We start from the raw sequence: 15,123 nt of genomic DNA on the forward strand, positions 1-15,123 counted from the left end.
ATGTGATACTAATTCTGTTTTATACTGTTGTTGTTTGGAATATATCCACTGATTTTGTCTGCTGCCATTGTGTGTTTCTTTAAGCCTGGATAGAGAGGTATATCGTTACTTTATTTTCATATCAACTCAAGGTTTATGACTTTCATATTGTGTCTATTTCCAATATTCCACTTTTATGTACCGTGCATTCAAACCTGAACATTTACAACTTAACACATTATTTCCAGGCGTTTTTTTTTTTACATTCAAGCTGTGGTCATGTGCCCTTCCATCTGTGTTCCAGGATTCCAGCAATTCCAATATCATTCCCGAGGTCTTCTACTGAGATTTTAGTATCCAAGGTATTCCAGTTCTTTCCGTTGTAAGGTGACACCACTGCAGTAACATGCCATAATCTTCCTGTCATCAGCTGTTGTCTAAGGCTCTTACTGACAAGCTCACTCACATGCATTCACACACCCCACACACACACACACACACACACACACACACACACACACACACACACACACACACACACATGTGACAGTGACAATGCCTCTCCAGCCCAAACTTAGCAGCTTAACTAGGACAATGACTCTATCCATGTATTCAAGATTCTATTACTTTCTTTTTTTTTTTCCATTGAACTTCTGTAAACTCTGTGGTCTATTCCCACTCAGGTCAGCAGTACTGCCGTGTTGCGTACAGAAGCACCATGGGAAATGTAGTCCAGTGCTGCCAAACATTATCAAACTACATAAAGTGTACCGATGCACCGGCGCAGGGCGAGGTGGAGCGGTCCCCTCTGCTGTCCGACGAGGGGAGTGAATGCGACTCGTCGACCCTGCCGGACGACCTGGAGGATGACCTGTTAACCGTCTCCACCGGTATAATGAACCCCACTCTTGAACCAGAACACTTCCTGTTTCCTGACATCATCCTGAGCAGCAACCTGGGAGGGGATGTGGCTCTGGTGGAACCGATGGTGTGTCTCCTGGTGTCCGAGGAGGAGGAGGGAGGAGGCGAGGGAGTAAGGAGGGACGAGGCAGGAGACGAGGGACAAGAGTGGGCCGATGGAGGGAGAAACAGGCTATATACTGAGGTGGAGACTCAGACTGAGGCGGAGACGCAGATTGGAACTGGGGTACAGACACAGACGGAATACCAGGCGGAAGTCCAGACACAAACAGAGATACTGGCATGCAATAATAAAGTTGTGGAGAGACAGAAGCGCACTGAAGTAAACACACAAACTAACAGTGACATTGCAAAAGAGACAGTCGCAGATGTTTGGGAAGATCCTGAAATACAGAAACAGGTGGATATACTCCTGGAGGCTAAAATGCCATCAGAGAAACAACAAAAGTCAGACGCCAGAGCCTGGATTGATGCAGAAGCCTACACAGCGTTGGAAGTGCCAGCAAAGGACAGACAGAGAGAGAGAAACACTTGGGGCCTTGGAGGACTAGACAAGGAAGTTGAACAGGGAGAACAGAAAGAGAACCGCATCCATAAGGAACCGTCATCCACTTTGACAGAGCACAACACTGTCACAACACAAGATAGCACATTCCAAGTAGAACATAATATGGGCCTAATGGAAGAGGTAAACACTGTTAAAGAGCAGAATACAAAAGAAGGGAATATCTTTAAGTTGAGACAGAATATTGTTGTAATGGACCTGACCACTGCTTGGGAAAATATAGATTTCCACTGGACAGAGCACAGCACTTTGCCGACACAGGAGAATGTCAAAGAAACAGAGCAGAACCCTGACCCGACACAGCAGAGCTCAGTGATGCTGACAGAACACAATGTAGACGAAATGGAAGAGAGCATTGTTCCAGCGGAACAGGACACTATCAGGTCACAGCAGAATGTTCACCTGACAAAACGCAGCATCGACAACATTCAAATCCAAATTGTGGAGAACTTTGACCCTACAGATAGTCATGTAGGCCAGACACAACAGAGTAGTATCCAGACAAATCAGAGGGATGAACAGATGGGGCAGGAGACTGTCCGGTCACACCAGAATGCAAATGAGCAGGAACAGAACGGTATCTGCGCAGAACTGAAATCAAATCTGTCTGCTGACCAGACGGACCAGATAATTGCTCATGCAGAACAGAATGTTAATCAGATGGATTGTAATATTGTCCAGACAGAAGGCAATTCAAGTAAAACGGAGCAGAGTGTTGATCAGACCAATCAGAACAGCGTCTGTACAGAGCAGATTCAGAGCCAGACAGAGCTGCGTCCAGCCAAGACGGGAGAGAACGACAACAAGACCGGTCCGCAGCATGCTGTGGAGCTGGAGAGCGTTCTGCCACAGGTGGAAGAGGGAGGAGCCGAGATGAAGCAAGTGACGTTGTTTTTAGTCGACAGGCTGTTTCTGGCAGCCCCACATGTCAAAGGTGTGAGAATGTATTTTACTATGTTTATCTGTGCTTGTGTTTTTTGTTGGAATGGGTGCGTATGTGTTTACTGTCATATTCAAAGGTGGTCCTAAAACTTTCACTTTGAGCTCATACAATGGGCCATCACAGCCAGTTTTCAACTTTGCACCCTTATTTTGTCCTTTCTGCACTGCTATCAACAGCGGCTCCAAGTCAAAATGAGGAAGGTCCTAAGAATGATGGCTCAGAGCAGACTGATGCCAATAAAATGGAGCAACTTAGCATCCAAGACATAGTAACCCTCCAAGAGATGGGCTTCAATCTCAAAATCCAGGCTCCTGGAACAGAAAGTTTTGAACTCCAGGTAGCAACATGCTATTCTCATTTATCAACCAGCATCCCTACATCTTTTCTTTCAGATAATTCGCAGCTACTTTTGTCTCACTTTACCTGTTTCTAACTCTCTCCAACCCCACTGTCTCTGTATGCCTCTCTGCGTCTCTCTCCCTCTCAGGTATCAGGCCAGATGCTGGTGGCAGAGCTGCACCAGGTGCTGATGGACCATGAGTTCACCTGCCACCGCACATGCTTCTCCCTGCAGCTGGGAGGCAGCGTGCTCGACAGCCTCGCAGAGCTGCGCTCCATCCAGGGCGTCCAGGATGGAGCGCTCATCAAGGTGGTGGAGGGTAACAGCCTTATGCTTTTCCTCTTTTGTTTATTATTGCTCTTTCTGTGATAATAAACTGTGAAGTTCACTTTACAGTGCAGTCTTTCTCTGCATCTGACCTCAATGGAAGCCACATTACCGAGGACCTCACATGGACCCATAACACCTCCTCTCTGGTTAACAAGGCACAGCAGAGCCTTCGCTACCTGAGAAGTCTGAAAAACCCATCCTCCAAAACTGTTAACGTCTACACATGGACAATAGAGAGTGTACTCTCTTATTGCATCAGCCTGGCATGGAAACTGCACAGCTTCTGACCACAATGCTTTGCAAAAGGTGGTGAAAATGGTCCAATACATCACTTGGTTCACCTGTACAGGACATTTACAACATGTGAAGATTGAGAGGAAGAGGCAGCATCGTTAGCGACTCACCCCAGCCCAACCACTGTTTGCTCCCTTACCGTCTGGCAAACAACACCACAGCATTCAGTTCAGTATAGTAAACTCAGGAGCAGCTTTCACCTCAAAGCTGTAAGGATGCTGAACAGGACTCGCACAAACTTTACTGTGCATTACCCCCCCACTAGAAATCACTAGAAATAATTTCTATCTGATGCACTTGAAATCTTACGATGTATGTACCGGCCACTCAACTGCAATTTGTTAAAACTGCGATGTTTGAATTCTATTCACCAGTCACTTTATACTTCTATTCTTAATACTGCATTGCACTTTTTTGTTTTATTGCACTGTTTTGTCTTGCATTGTCCAGAACAGCAATGGTTTGTTTGTCATCCTCTTGTCTGGAATGCACCGCGATCCCAACAAAAGGTTTCTGTTTCACGGTGCACTTGTGTTAGGTTGAACTGATTTGCATCATCTTCCCTGATCTTGTTACAGATTCTTACACAGTGCGTGACGCTCGTCTTCATCTCAGACATGTCCGTGATCTTCTGAGGAGCCTTGACCCCATGGATGCACACAACGGAGTCAACGGCAGCTCACTGTCCTACCTCAGCCTTTACACCCGAGGAGAGATGGGTAATGTTGTTCTCTCATATTTCCTTACATGGGGCCTTGTCTGTGTATTTCTGCCTGTAATCATTCATCCTTTTCTCCACTATATTCATCCCTGCAGACAGTGAAAGTGGGGGGAAGAAGCGAGCGTCAGAGAAGGAGTCTGTTGACTGCAGCCCTCCAGAATACGTCCTCCCTGGATGCAAGGACCGCCCCCTTACTCCGCTGCAGCCAATGAGAGATGATTGCAAGGTGAGAAATTAGCTTTTGTAATAATATATGTAAATATCAAAGACTTAATGTAACGTGAATCCGGTTTATATTCCGCAACAAAACATCAAGTGGAGCTGTCCAAGTTAGTGCCAGCAATTAAAATTAATGTTCAATTTTGAAACCCTTCTTGTCTTCCTGGGCCCTCTGTCCTGTGTTGATAGCCCTTGCAGTGCCTGCGGGTCCTGACCATGAGCAGCTGGAACCCTCCTCCAGGGAACAGGAAGATGCATGGGGACTTAATGTACCTCAACATCGTGACAACGGAAGAGCGAGACCTCAACATTACTTCCTCTACACGAGGCTTCTACCTCAACCAGTGAGTATCTTAGACTGCCAAGCCCCACATGAATCTACGGACAGGTTATGGACATTGAACAGCTTTTTTCAAAATTTTCATTCACATTCAGCAACACAGAACCTTGGAGGGCAGTAAACCAACAGATCTAAAAGAGTTATTTATCATTATGCTGGCTGATGATGACAAATTGTATTCACCATTGCCTCTCAACTTGTTTCAAAGTGTGCTATGCTGATTGTTCCAGGTCAACTGCCTTCAAATTCAACCCGAAGCCTGCAGTTCCCAAAATCCTTTGCCACTCTCTAGTGGAACTGTTGAGTCAGGTCAGCCCCGCTTTCAGGAAAAACTTCAACGCCCTGCAGAAGAAGAGGTGAGTAGTCAATAACACATGCACTGTAACACATAACATAATGTTTTTAATATCTATACAAAATGTATTCTGCATCATCTGAATTTTTGAAATATATATCAGGGTTTAGGATAATAGAAATTGGGATGAAAAGGAAATAAAATTCGGTGTGGGATTGCCCATCAAAAATTCATACAAACTTTCTTCCCAGTCAAACAAAAATCCCCACTTGCATTCTAACCTTTCTAAAAGAAAAATGTTTCCCACTGCTGACTGTCAACCAGGGTCCTGCGACACCCCTATGAGCGGATAGCAACACCTTTCCAGGTGTTTACCTGGATCGCGCCTCATGGAGACCACGCCCTCGACTGTGTCAGAGCGGAGGAGACGCACACCAGCCGCATGGGCCAGGACGAGCACACAGCTGGACAGGTTGCAGACACAGGCATCCTCATGTATATTTGGACAAAACGGGGGAAAAATACGGGGAAATAGAACATATCTGAAAAGTACCGAGCTTATGTCACATGCATGCATGCATGCCACAATGATTTCATAGAACATCTGATGTAATTGATGGTGATGTGAATATTGTGTGTTGAGCACAGAGTCGGGATTGGAATGAGGAGCTGCAGGGATGCAGAGAACTGCCCCGGAGGAACCTTCAGGAACGCCTGCACAGGGAGAGGAACATGTTCAAGGTGAGACCACAGCTGCCTTAACAACTTTCTTTTCAATCCTCTGTTGTTATTTTGAAGGTTAGAGCGGCAGGCTGTGACTGTTTAGTCATCAGTTTGAGTCCCCAGGTTGTGAAAATCTCTCCTCTGTCATCAATGTGTCCTTGAGCAAGACACTGAACCTCCAACTGCTGATATGTGAAATAAGAGTTAAAATCCTTCCTTCCCCTTGTCAATCTTATTGCATTGTTCTTTATTGAAAGCTAGAGAGGGAAATTCTGTTCATCAAGATATTCAACTCAACAAGTAATCGATTCATCCCTCCATCCAGACCAACAGTGACTTTGTTGGTGCTGCGACACGAGGGGCCGTAGCGGTTGTCGACGGTAACGTCATGGCGTTAAACCCAGGGGAGGAGCCTCGAATGCAGATGTTTATCTGGAACAGCCTCTTCTTCAGCCTGGGGTTTGACATATCTGACCATTACCGCCCATTGGGAGGCAATGCTGCTGCCCATGCTGCTGCCATCTGTGACCTGAGAGGAGTGCAGGTAATGATGAGATCTGATGTACAGAGTACAGTAGCTGCATGAGCAGTGAAACTGAGAAAAATTATTTCAGCATTTATCTCCTGCTCTGGCAAAAGTATGGCTGGTAAAGATGTGGAAGGGCGAAAAGAAGCAAGTGCGTCTTTCTATACTCACAATTTAGCATTGATGTCCAACAATCATACAGGGAGAAATCCATCATAGAAGACGAAAAGATACCAATTTCTCCACCGATAGTAGCCTTAATAGACCAGATCGCTTTGAGTAAGGAATGAAAGTCATTCTGGGAAATGTAGGAAATCACTAACTGAAGTAAAAGCAGACAAAGCAGGTTGAGGGAAAGTGGGTACATCAAAAAAAGAAAATTACAACATTTCATCACAAAATAAAAGTATCCATGGGTGGATTTTTCCTTTAAATCCAAGCCCTACCCATGACCATAAACCATTAAACCCACACACAATGTTGTTACTTCTGATTGCCTTTGTAGCTACTTTTGGTATTTTCACTTTCAAATACATCTAATCCCTTGCCACATTATCAACTAAGCTTTTGGGAAAACCAGACAATAAAATGCCTTCATTGCCTTGCCATCAAACTGTGGATACTTATAAAATATCTGTTGCTCTGCTACAGGCATACACATCCACTGACACAGAGGGGCTACACACACTCGGGACAGCTGTGGTGGATTACCGTGGCAACCGTGTCATCGCCCAGACCATCGTACCTGGGATACTGGAGAAGAATCAGGAGCAGAGCGTGGTCTATGGCTCTAACGACTATGGAAAGACTGTTCTCACACACCCCAGGTAATACACACAATATGGAAGTGTTGAATTTACATTTTAGGTATTTAGCTAACACTCTTAGCATAATCAAATAGGTAGGGGTTCACTGTCTTTTGTGTTGATGGACACAACATTGGCTGATGTGGGGATCGAACCTGGGATCTTACTTCCTGGTCCCCTTGAATTCACAGTTGTGTTTTACCGCAGGTTTCTGGAGCTGCTGGACAAGGCCAGCGGCCCACTGAGAATCCATCGTCACCAGGTGCTCGACCACAACGACAGCCCAATGGAACTTTGCTCTTGCGTTGAGACCAAGGGCATCCTGGGTAATGACGGACGACCCTACATCTTGGACCTTCTCCGGACCTTCCCGCCAGACCTGAACTTCCTGTTCTCAGAGCAAAAGGAGGAGGAGGAGAAGGTGCCGGAGGAATGCCAGAGCTTTGGTTACCCACGGCGACACCGTCACAGCCTGGCCAGTCTGAGGCCGGAGCTGATAGAGGCTTTTGTCCAGCACAGGTGAGAGAGAGAGTATTTGTAGAAATGGCGTCTGACAGGAAACTGAAGACCTTTAGTGTATGTTTGGATGAATGCAACCACTATGTAACTATTTAACCTGTGGGATGAACTGAGGTATGGAGTTAAAGCCTGTGTACCTCATGTCTGTTACAGATATGAACTCTTCGTCAAGATGGCGTCCATGGGGCTCAGCCAGTTAGAAGCAGATCCCGAGAGCCAGGAGAAGGCAGGAGATTCACCAGGAACGACCCAGGCTAAAGACACAGGGCAGAAAGAGGAGCTGGTCAAAGTACTGGAAACTGGAGATGCAGCCACAGCTGGAGCTGACATGGGTGAGATCAGCTAACTGAAGTGAACCGATAAAATATTTTGGTAACTGAGGAGAAATTGGGTCACTGCAGCAGCAAAGAATAGGGATTAGGTTGGAGAACAAAGAGTAAAAGGGTACTAATAAAATGTGTTTAAATAATGTAATAAGGGATATTAATAAAAACATGAAATTATACTATATCAAAGATATAGTGTCTGTCCTAACAAAATGTTTCTACTGGCTAAAAATATTTTTTACTATGATGACTATTGACAGATTTAGGGTACTGACTGCATTGTTGACTAATGAATGAGACCGAGGAAGGGGTCGTTGAGGACTGGTTCAATCTTGCAATCTTACCAAAAATGATTAACTAATTTCTTTACTTGTGTAGATTTTCAGAGAAGAAAGGTGATCATGGATGCTTGTAAGGCTGTTGGCTCAGTGAGTGACTCTCGCTTTGACATCCGCTTCAATCCTGATGTTTACTCTTCAGGTACCTTCATTACCTTGTACCTTGTACACACACACACACACACATATACACACATACATGCAATCTCATGCGTGTAGCTACATTATATGGGATACAATTATTTCAGATCCAGATTAAATTGTGTCTCTTTGCTAGGTGTGCGTTTCCCCCCTGAGTGTGCTGAAGAGGTTCAGAAGCAGAAGCAGTTATTATGGGATGCCGCTGCCTTCCTACTATCCAATCAGATTCCAGCAGTGGTGAGTCCTCTGTGAAACAATAATCTTCAGGTTCCTCGTGTGCAAGAAGTTGAAGATGATGTTGATAATAGCGATGAAGATAGTGACAATGCTGCTGGTGTGTGTGTGTGTGTGTGTGTGTGTGTGTGGTAGCTGCGGGACTGTCTCGACCAAACAGCAGTTCCTATGGATGGAGCCAGCCTGACCTCAGCGCTGCACCAGCGGGGGGTGAACGTCCGTTACCTGGGCAGCCTGCTGGAGGTGCTGCAGCGGGCGGAGGAGAGAGGGAGGCTCAGCCACGTTCAGGTACTCACCACAGTCACTATCACACACACACACTGCATGTATATACATCATGGCTGCCGTCCCTTTGCTGTGAGGTCACTTTGACAGTGACATTTTTTCTATTACATCACTTGAATCACATGTTTTTTTTTTCTAGTAATGGATTGAATGAGACATATTGGTGTGGGTGGTAATTCTGTTGAGTGCTGTGTGTGTGTGTGTGTGTGTGTGTGTGTGTGTGTGTGTGTGTGTGTATGTGTGAGGAAGGGGTTCCAAATAAGCCAACACTCTTATTCAAGATACAATGTACAATCAGGTAGGCAGGTAGAGATTCAGTATATGGCTAAAGGACACAGATGGCTGTTGATGTGTTGGACACATCTCCTGTTGCAGGGATTCAAACCTGTGACCTTGTGGTTACGGGATGGTTTCTCCAAACCACTAGGCCACCCTGTCACCTGTGACAATATGGCAAGTATCTGGTGAAGAATAACCAATTGCCAACTAAAATTCAAAATGTCAAGGCATTCCTCCTAAGACCTTCAACAGACCTTGGATTATATTCAGGAAATCATTTTCAGCCTGGTGATGTATAATTTGGCTGTATGTATAATTTATCAGTCTGGTGAGGTGTAATTTGTGACGGATGTGCCTTGAAAATGGTGCAAGTTAAATTAGACGAAATTGCTTTCATAGATTTCCGAGCCCCATAACATTAAATCTGCTTTGAAACAGTATGCTCCTGGAACTATCCTATTATTGGAAATTATTATCTCTGATTCTATTTCCAGAGATAATAGAAAACCCAGAAACAATGGTGGTTGGTTTGAGTGAACATAGGTGAAAGTAGGAGAGGTAATAGAGAGCTCCACAGACCAATGTGTTCACCAAGACAGATGCCCCTAGGCCTAAATGAAAGATAAGGTGTACATGTCTCCAGTAATACCAAATAGATGCTTAGGAGGTTTATAAGGGTTCTGGAGTTGCAGCAAAAAACAAGAAATGAATGCAGTGGTTAAATTTAAAGGTGCAGGTGTATATAGCTGAATGCAGACTGCGAGCTGCCACTTTGTCCATTGCTGCCTCAGACTAAACCATTAAATTGATTCTACATTACAAGACAGTTCTTGGCCCAGTCTAAGCTTGACTCTAACCAGTGTCTTTAGTAACTGATCAAATATTCCCTCACAGAGAATTTCCATCAGTGAACTGATCATCAGAAGTGCAAAACACATCTTCAAGATCTATCTACAGGTGAGGTGCTTCAATTATTCACACAGCACTCCTTTAAAATGTACCATTTTGTAATCTGGCATTCATTTTATAATGACACCATTAATGTTCTGTTTTCCCTCAGGATGTGGAACCGGCAGCTTTCTCCGCTGCTGTCAGCCACTTCCTGAACTGCCTCCTGAGTTCCTCCTCCTCTCTCCCTGACTCCGGCTCAGACGAGCTTCTCTCTCGTCGCAGGAGCCGGCGTCGGCGTAGCCATGGAAGCCGAGTTGCCATGTTGACAGACAGTGTGTGGGCTAGACTGACGCCCAGTGAGCTGTGGGGCAGGATCAGGACCGAGGCTGAGGATTATTACCACTACTCACTTCACAGGTGTGTGTCTCTGCATGTGTGTGTGTGTGTGTGTGTGTGACTAGATGTGTGCAACAGGATTTTACACTGTCATCCTCTCTGTGTTTAGTGAAAGTATAGATGAAGTAATAGAGAAGCACAGCCTCCAGAAGATCTCCCTACTCAGAGAGATTGCCATCAGAACAGGCATCCAGGTGAGACATTTATTCATGCTTCTCTTTATAATTACATTAAAACACGAAATGACTTTTTCTGTCTGACTCTGTCAAGCTCTGTCTGTCTTAAAGCTGCACCAGGCAAGAGTTTCATGTAAAACTACACCCGTCGTTGCAGTTTAAATCACAAATTGGAGCTGCAACAGAGAATTGAGACGCCGTAGATTCACCTTATTTGACCAAGGTGTCGGGTATCACAGGCAGGAAATCTTCTCAGCGCACAGGAAATTATCAATAAAAACTTAAGAGTGAAATAAAAAACTTTATCCTAAACATCAAATATTCTGTTGAGAGAAACCTGGACTCACCAAGAATGGTTGAAGCTGCTGCAAAAATATTTTTTTCACCATCTCCACCCCTACCAGCCACGAAGAAGAAGAACTTAAGGTATTAGGACTTACATTTCATTACATTACTTCATTACAAATGAAGTACTTCAAAACATCACTTATCCCCGGCTGCCACTTGGGGCCGCCAAAGTGCAAAGTTGCCCAGTGCTGCTTTAAAACGCTTGTCTAATAATCTCTCCCCTTCCATTACTCATGCTGTCTTTTACTTTCTCTGTCCCCCTTCCATCCCTCTCTCCCTCTCTCCCTGTCTCCCTCTCTCTGTGTACAGGTGCAGTTGAGGGAGTATGCGTTTGAGTCTCGTCACAGGCCGGCGTTTGGTGAGGAAGACGTCGTCAACATGTTCCCTGTGGTCAAATATCTCAAGCCTACAGCGACTGATGCCACACGGCTTATACAGCATGCACAGGTCACAGTACAACAGGGTGAGAGGCAGACACGCATGAATACTTGCATGTATACATTTAGGGCGGCAGGGTGACACTGAATCCCTACCTGCACTGTTCTGCAGCTGATCCTGCACTCTGAACTTCCTGTAGAGCGGGGGAAGTGACAAGAGAACTTCCCTACAGGCATCAATAAAGTATCACATTGTTCTAATATTTGCACAGATTTATCATCTGATACACACTGGGCAAAAATGTCACACATCTGAAAACGTCGCACATCTGATATTATGATTACGTGATATGCACACTGTACATGCTGTCACATAGCAATGAACATATACACAAAATATTAGAGCCTCCATCCTTCTTTTTAACATGTGGTAACAAAATGCCTGAGCTCTAATCGATCCTGGCTGGATGACACTGGATCATCATCTTGCAACAATGGCTCTATGGCTGCTGTAATGGATCGTTATCTTGCTACACTGGCGCCAGGATGACTAGCGTCACAGATCACATCTTGCTTCACTATCTGGCTAAACTGGCTCTATGGCTACTGTCATGGATCACTATCTCGCTACGCTGCAGCAACATTGATTACACATTAAAGCCGCAAGCAACTGTGCAGATTTGCACTTGTTGAAAGGTGAAATCATTTAGGGGTTAGAGCTTTCATCTGCGTTCAGTCTATTTTATGGAAAGAGCAGGTGTCCCTAATTTTTTTTATACATTCAGGGCACATCATCAGCGTTTTATGTTTCCTTTTAGGGCTTCTCAAAGACGGCTATGAATCGATAAGCCAGGCCCTGACTCTGTTCAGCAGCGTCTGTGGGGTCCTGCATGAGGACGTGTGTATGTGCCTGCGTCTGCTGGGACGGCTCAGCTACATCTTGGGGGAATATGCAGATGTAAATATACAATCCATTTCTACAACGACCTTTGGCCTACAGCATGATACAAACTGACAGAAATTTCCCTTTAACGAGCTTTCATACAGTAATCTCTCTCTCTCTCTCTCTGTATGTTTCTCAGGCCCTGAGCCACCAGGAAAAGGCTGTCATGAGCAGTGAGAGAGTACAAGGTATAGACCATCCACAGACGATACAGGACTATGTAAGTTCCTCCATCTTCTCATTGATCCACCTTACAGATCATGATAAACCAAAAATTGCTTTGTATCCTTTTGTTCCTACATACATTTCAAGGTTTTATGGTCTGTAGTACACTGTAATATTGCACTTGTGTCTCTTCATAGTCCAGTATTCTTTTTTCCTGTGATTCAGACGTACCTGGCCCTGTACTGCTTCGCGGGCGGCCAGCACTCGACCTCCCTGCGTCTGCTGTACCGCGCTCGTTACCTCACTCTCCTAGTGAGTGGAGAGGACCATCCACAGGTCGCACTGCTGGATGTAAGTAAGGCCTCATCTGCAAAGTGTTCCTCTGCTGCAGCTTTCTTTCTTTCTATGAAGATATTGGTGTCCCTGTTGTGCTCTCCCACTCCAGAGTATGCTTGGTCTGGTGCTTCATGGTCTGATGGAGTATGAGCTTTCCCTGAAGTTCCTACAGAATGCCTTAATTTTAACCTCAAAATACCACGGTGCCACATCACTCAAACATGCACACAGGTAAGAGAGTTTACCAGTATGCTTAGTTATTTCATTCAGCCTTTATTGAAGCAGGGATTATTACAAGGGAGACCTGGCCGAGACGGCAGCACATTTAGTTTCAGGCAGAACAACAAAAAGCACATTGCAAAACAATAGACAATCTAAGAAAAGTACAGAAAGATAAGGATGGAAAATGTCTTGAAATGGTTGTTGTGATCATCCCCTTCTCTTCCTGCTCTCTTCCTCCACTTCCTTTATATAAATGTTTTTACGTCTTCCTCACCTCTCTGCCTCTCCTTCTCTCTCTGCTGTACAGTCATCACCTGCTCGCCACTGTGTACGAGAGTAAAGGAGAGTTTCGTTCAGCCCTGCAACATGAGAAAGAGGCTTATTCAATATATAAGAGCCAGGTGTGTGATTTAAAATGCTCGAATGCCATCCTCGCTAGTATTACACGCTTGATGCTATATGCTCAAGGTCTTTAATAAGAGTCTTTGTTGTTGATGAAGGTTGGCGAGAACCATGACAGTACGAAGGAAAGCTCAGAGTACCTGAAGAGCCTCACTCAACAGGCTGTGATCCTGCAGAAAGCCATCAACCACATCTACAGCAACACACCTAGTGCCTGTATTCCACCGCCAAAGGTATGTACCACTTTGCATGCAAGCGTGAACATGAACACACACACACACACATTACTATAACATGTTTTGATCAGTGACTTACCTCTTCTGTATTTCTTTTACAGTTTTCCACACCAAGCCTTCCCATAATCCTTCAGCAACTCAACCTAACCTGTGGAATCATTCTCATTCCTCTCAGGTGAACACAGAAATAGTTACAATTATACATATTTTTAAGTATATTTGAGTATAGCAATAATGTGGTGGCTACAAGTCCAGTTTTCCCTTGATTTACTACAGTGTTAATTCAGCCAAAACATTAACACATCTGGTGATTATCCTGATCAAGAGTGAATGTTGATAATATAAAAAAAAATTCTGATCAGTTTGATGAAATGATGATCTCTCATGCTTAGCCTCCTCCCCTCACTCTCCCCTTATTTCTCTCTGTCTGCGAAGTGCGAAGGAAATTGCAGATCTGAGGACTGAGTTGAAAGGAAAGGAGAAGGCTCAGGTGCAGGAGCTGGAGAACTGGTTACAGCTAAAAGACTCGAGATCTGCAGACAACGGACAACAACACTGAACTCTGTACTGGACCTATACAGCTATAATGGAACATCTGTGTGTTCAGCTGGCCTTCTGAAGATGACCACAGACGATGAGCAACAATAAGAAATCAAAGACTGACACTGGATATCAGCTACTTTAGAGAATAGTTAAAGTGAAAGACAGGTGTAACTGCAGCAGTTTTGCAAGAGGAATTAGTTCTACTGCTTCCTATGGATGGCCCAATTAGAGGATTGGGTGTTGAAGAGAGCCTGAGCCTTACCTAGTCTGTTTCATCTACTGTAAGCCTAACTGTAGCCAAGGAAAACCTCTTACTGAGATGTAAGGAATGGATGCAGTGTGTAGAGAAGTTCTGAGTGTTATGGCAAAATGTGAATAACCCATAGCCACTTTCCGTCAGAGAAATGTATAAACCAATAAGCCTAGTCACTGAATAATATCTGTATCATTGCTAGATAAACTGACATGCTGAATATGCGTTGGCCTACTTCTATTGAGGGAAATGTAGTCGCAATGTTACTAAAAAACAAACTTTGATTTTGAAATGTCATTCTATCTTCTTGCAATCCCCCATGTCTCCACTGAGTTGCACTCTTGTACTATAAACAATTGTCGGAACTTACTGGATGATTTCTCTGTGCTCGAATAATAAAATAATGTGTATGAATGTATTAGGCATATAGTCATATAAAGCGTTTGGATATATTTCACATTGTTCTCGTTAATATAAACTGTACGTTACAGGGCAACATTAGACATTTTATGTGTTCAGAGTCAGACTACGGTGACAATGTCAGCTACCCATTACACTCGTCATCAAGTCATTATCATCACAAAAATATTTTATATCATGATCATTCAATTCCAAAAGGGCTAGACGTGCACGCGGCGCGCCTCCGTTTACTTAACGTACCTCGACGTGCGCGTACCCGCTATCCACCGCGACCGTTAGGGGGGCGAATGC

At 44.5% G+C, this 15,123-nt stretch overlaps 1 protein-coding gene across 1 annotated transcript; it reads left to right on the plus strand.

Moving 5' to 3' along the window:
- Positions 1-697: 697 nt before the first annotated feature.
- On the plus strand, positions 698-14,741 carry LOC139914516 (clustered mitochondria protein homolog). The gene is made up of 29 exons (XM_071902854.2): positions 698-1,126; positions 2,219-2,399; positions 2,585-2,745; positions 2,896-3,067; positions 3,951-4,091; positions 4,189-4,319; positions 4,502-4,656; positions 4,883-5,008; positions 5,272-5,419; positions 5,596-5,688; positions 5,996-6,214; positions 6,848-7,023; positions 7,210-7,521; positions 7,675-7,853; positions 8,226-8,327; positions 8,463-8,563; positions 8,696-8,848; positions 10,019-10,081; positions 10,185-10,432; positions 10,521-10,605; positions 11,245-11,398; positions 12,131-12,270; positions 12,395-12,475; positions 12,646-12,771; positions 12,866-12,987; positions 13,286-13,379; positions 13,479-13,613; positions 13,718-13,791; positions 14,052-14,741. The coding sequence occupies exons 1-29, from the start codon at positions 698-700 to the stop codon at positions 14,173-14,175; spliced, it is 4,425 nt and encodes a 1,474-aa protein (XP_071758955.2). The 3' UTR covers positions 14,176-14,741.
- Positions 14,742-15,123: the final 382 nt, after the last annotated feature.

This window comes from Centroberyx gerrardi, chromosome 11 (genome assembly GCF_048128805.1).
Source record: "Centroberyx gerrardi isolate f3 chromosome 11, fCenGer3.hap1.cur.20231027, whole genome shotgun sequence".
Classification (NCBI taxonomy): domain Eukaryota; kingdom Metazoa; phylum Chordata; class Actinopteri; order Beryciformes; family Berycidae; genus Centroberyx; species Centroberyx gerrardi.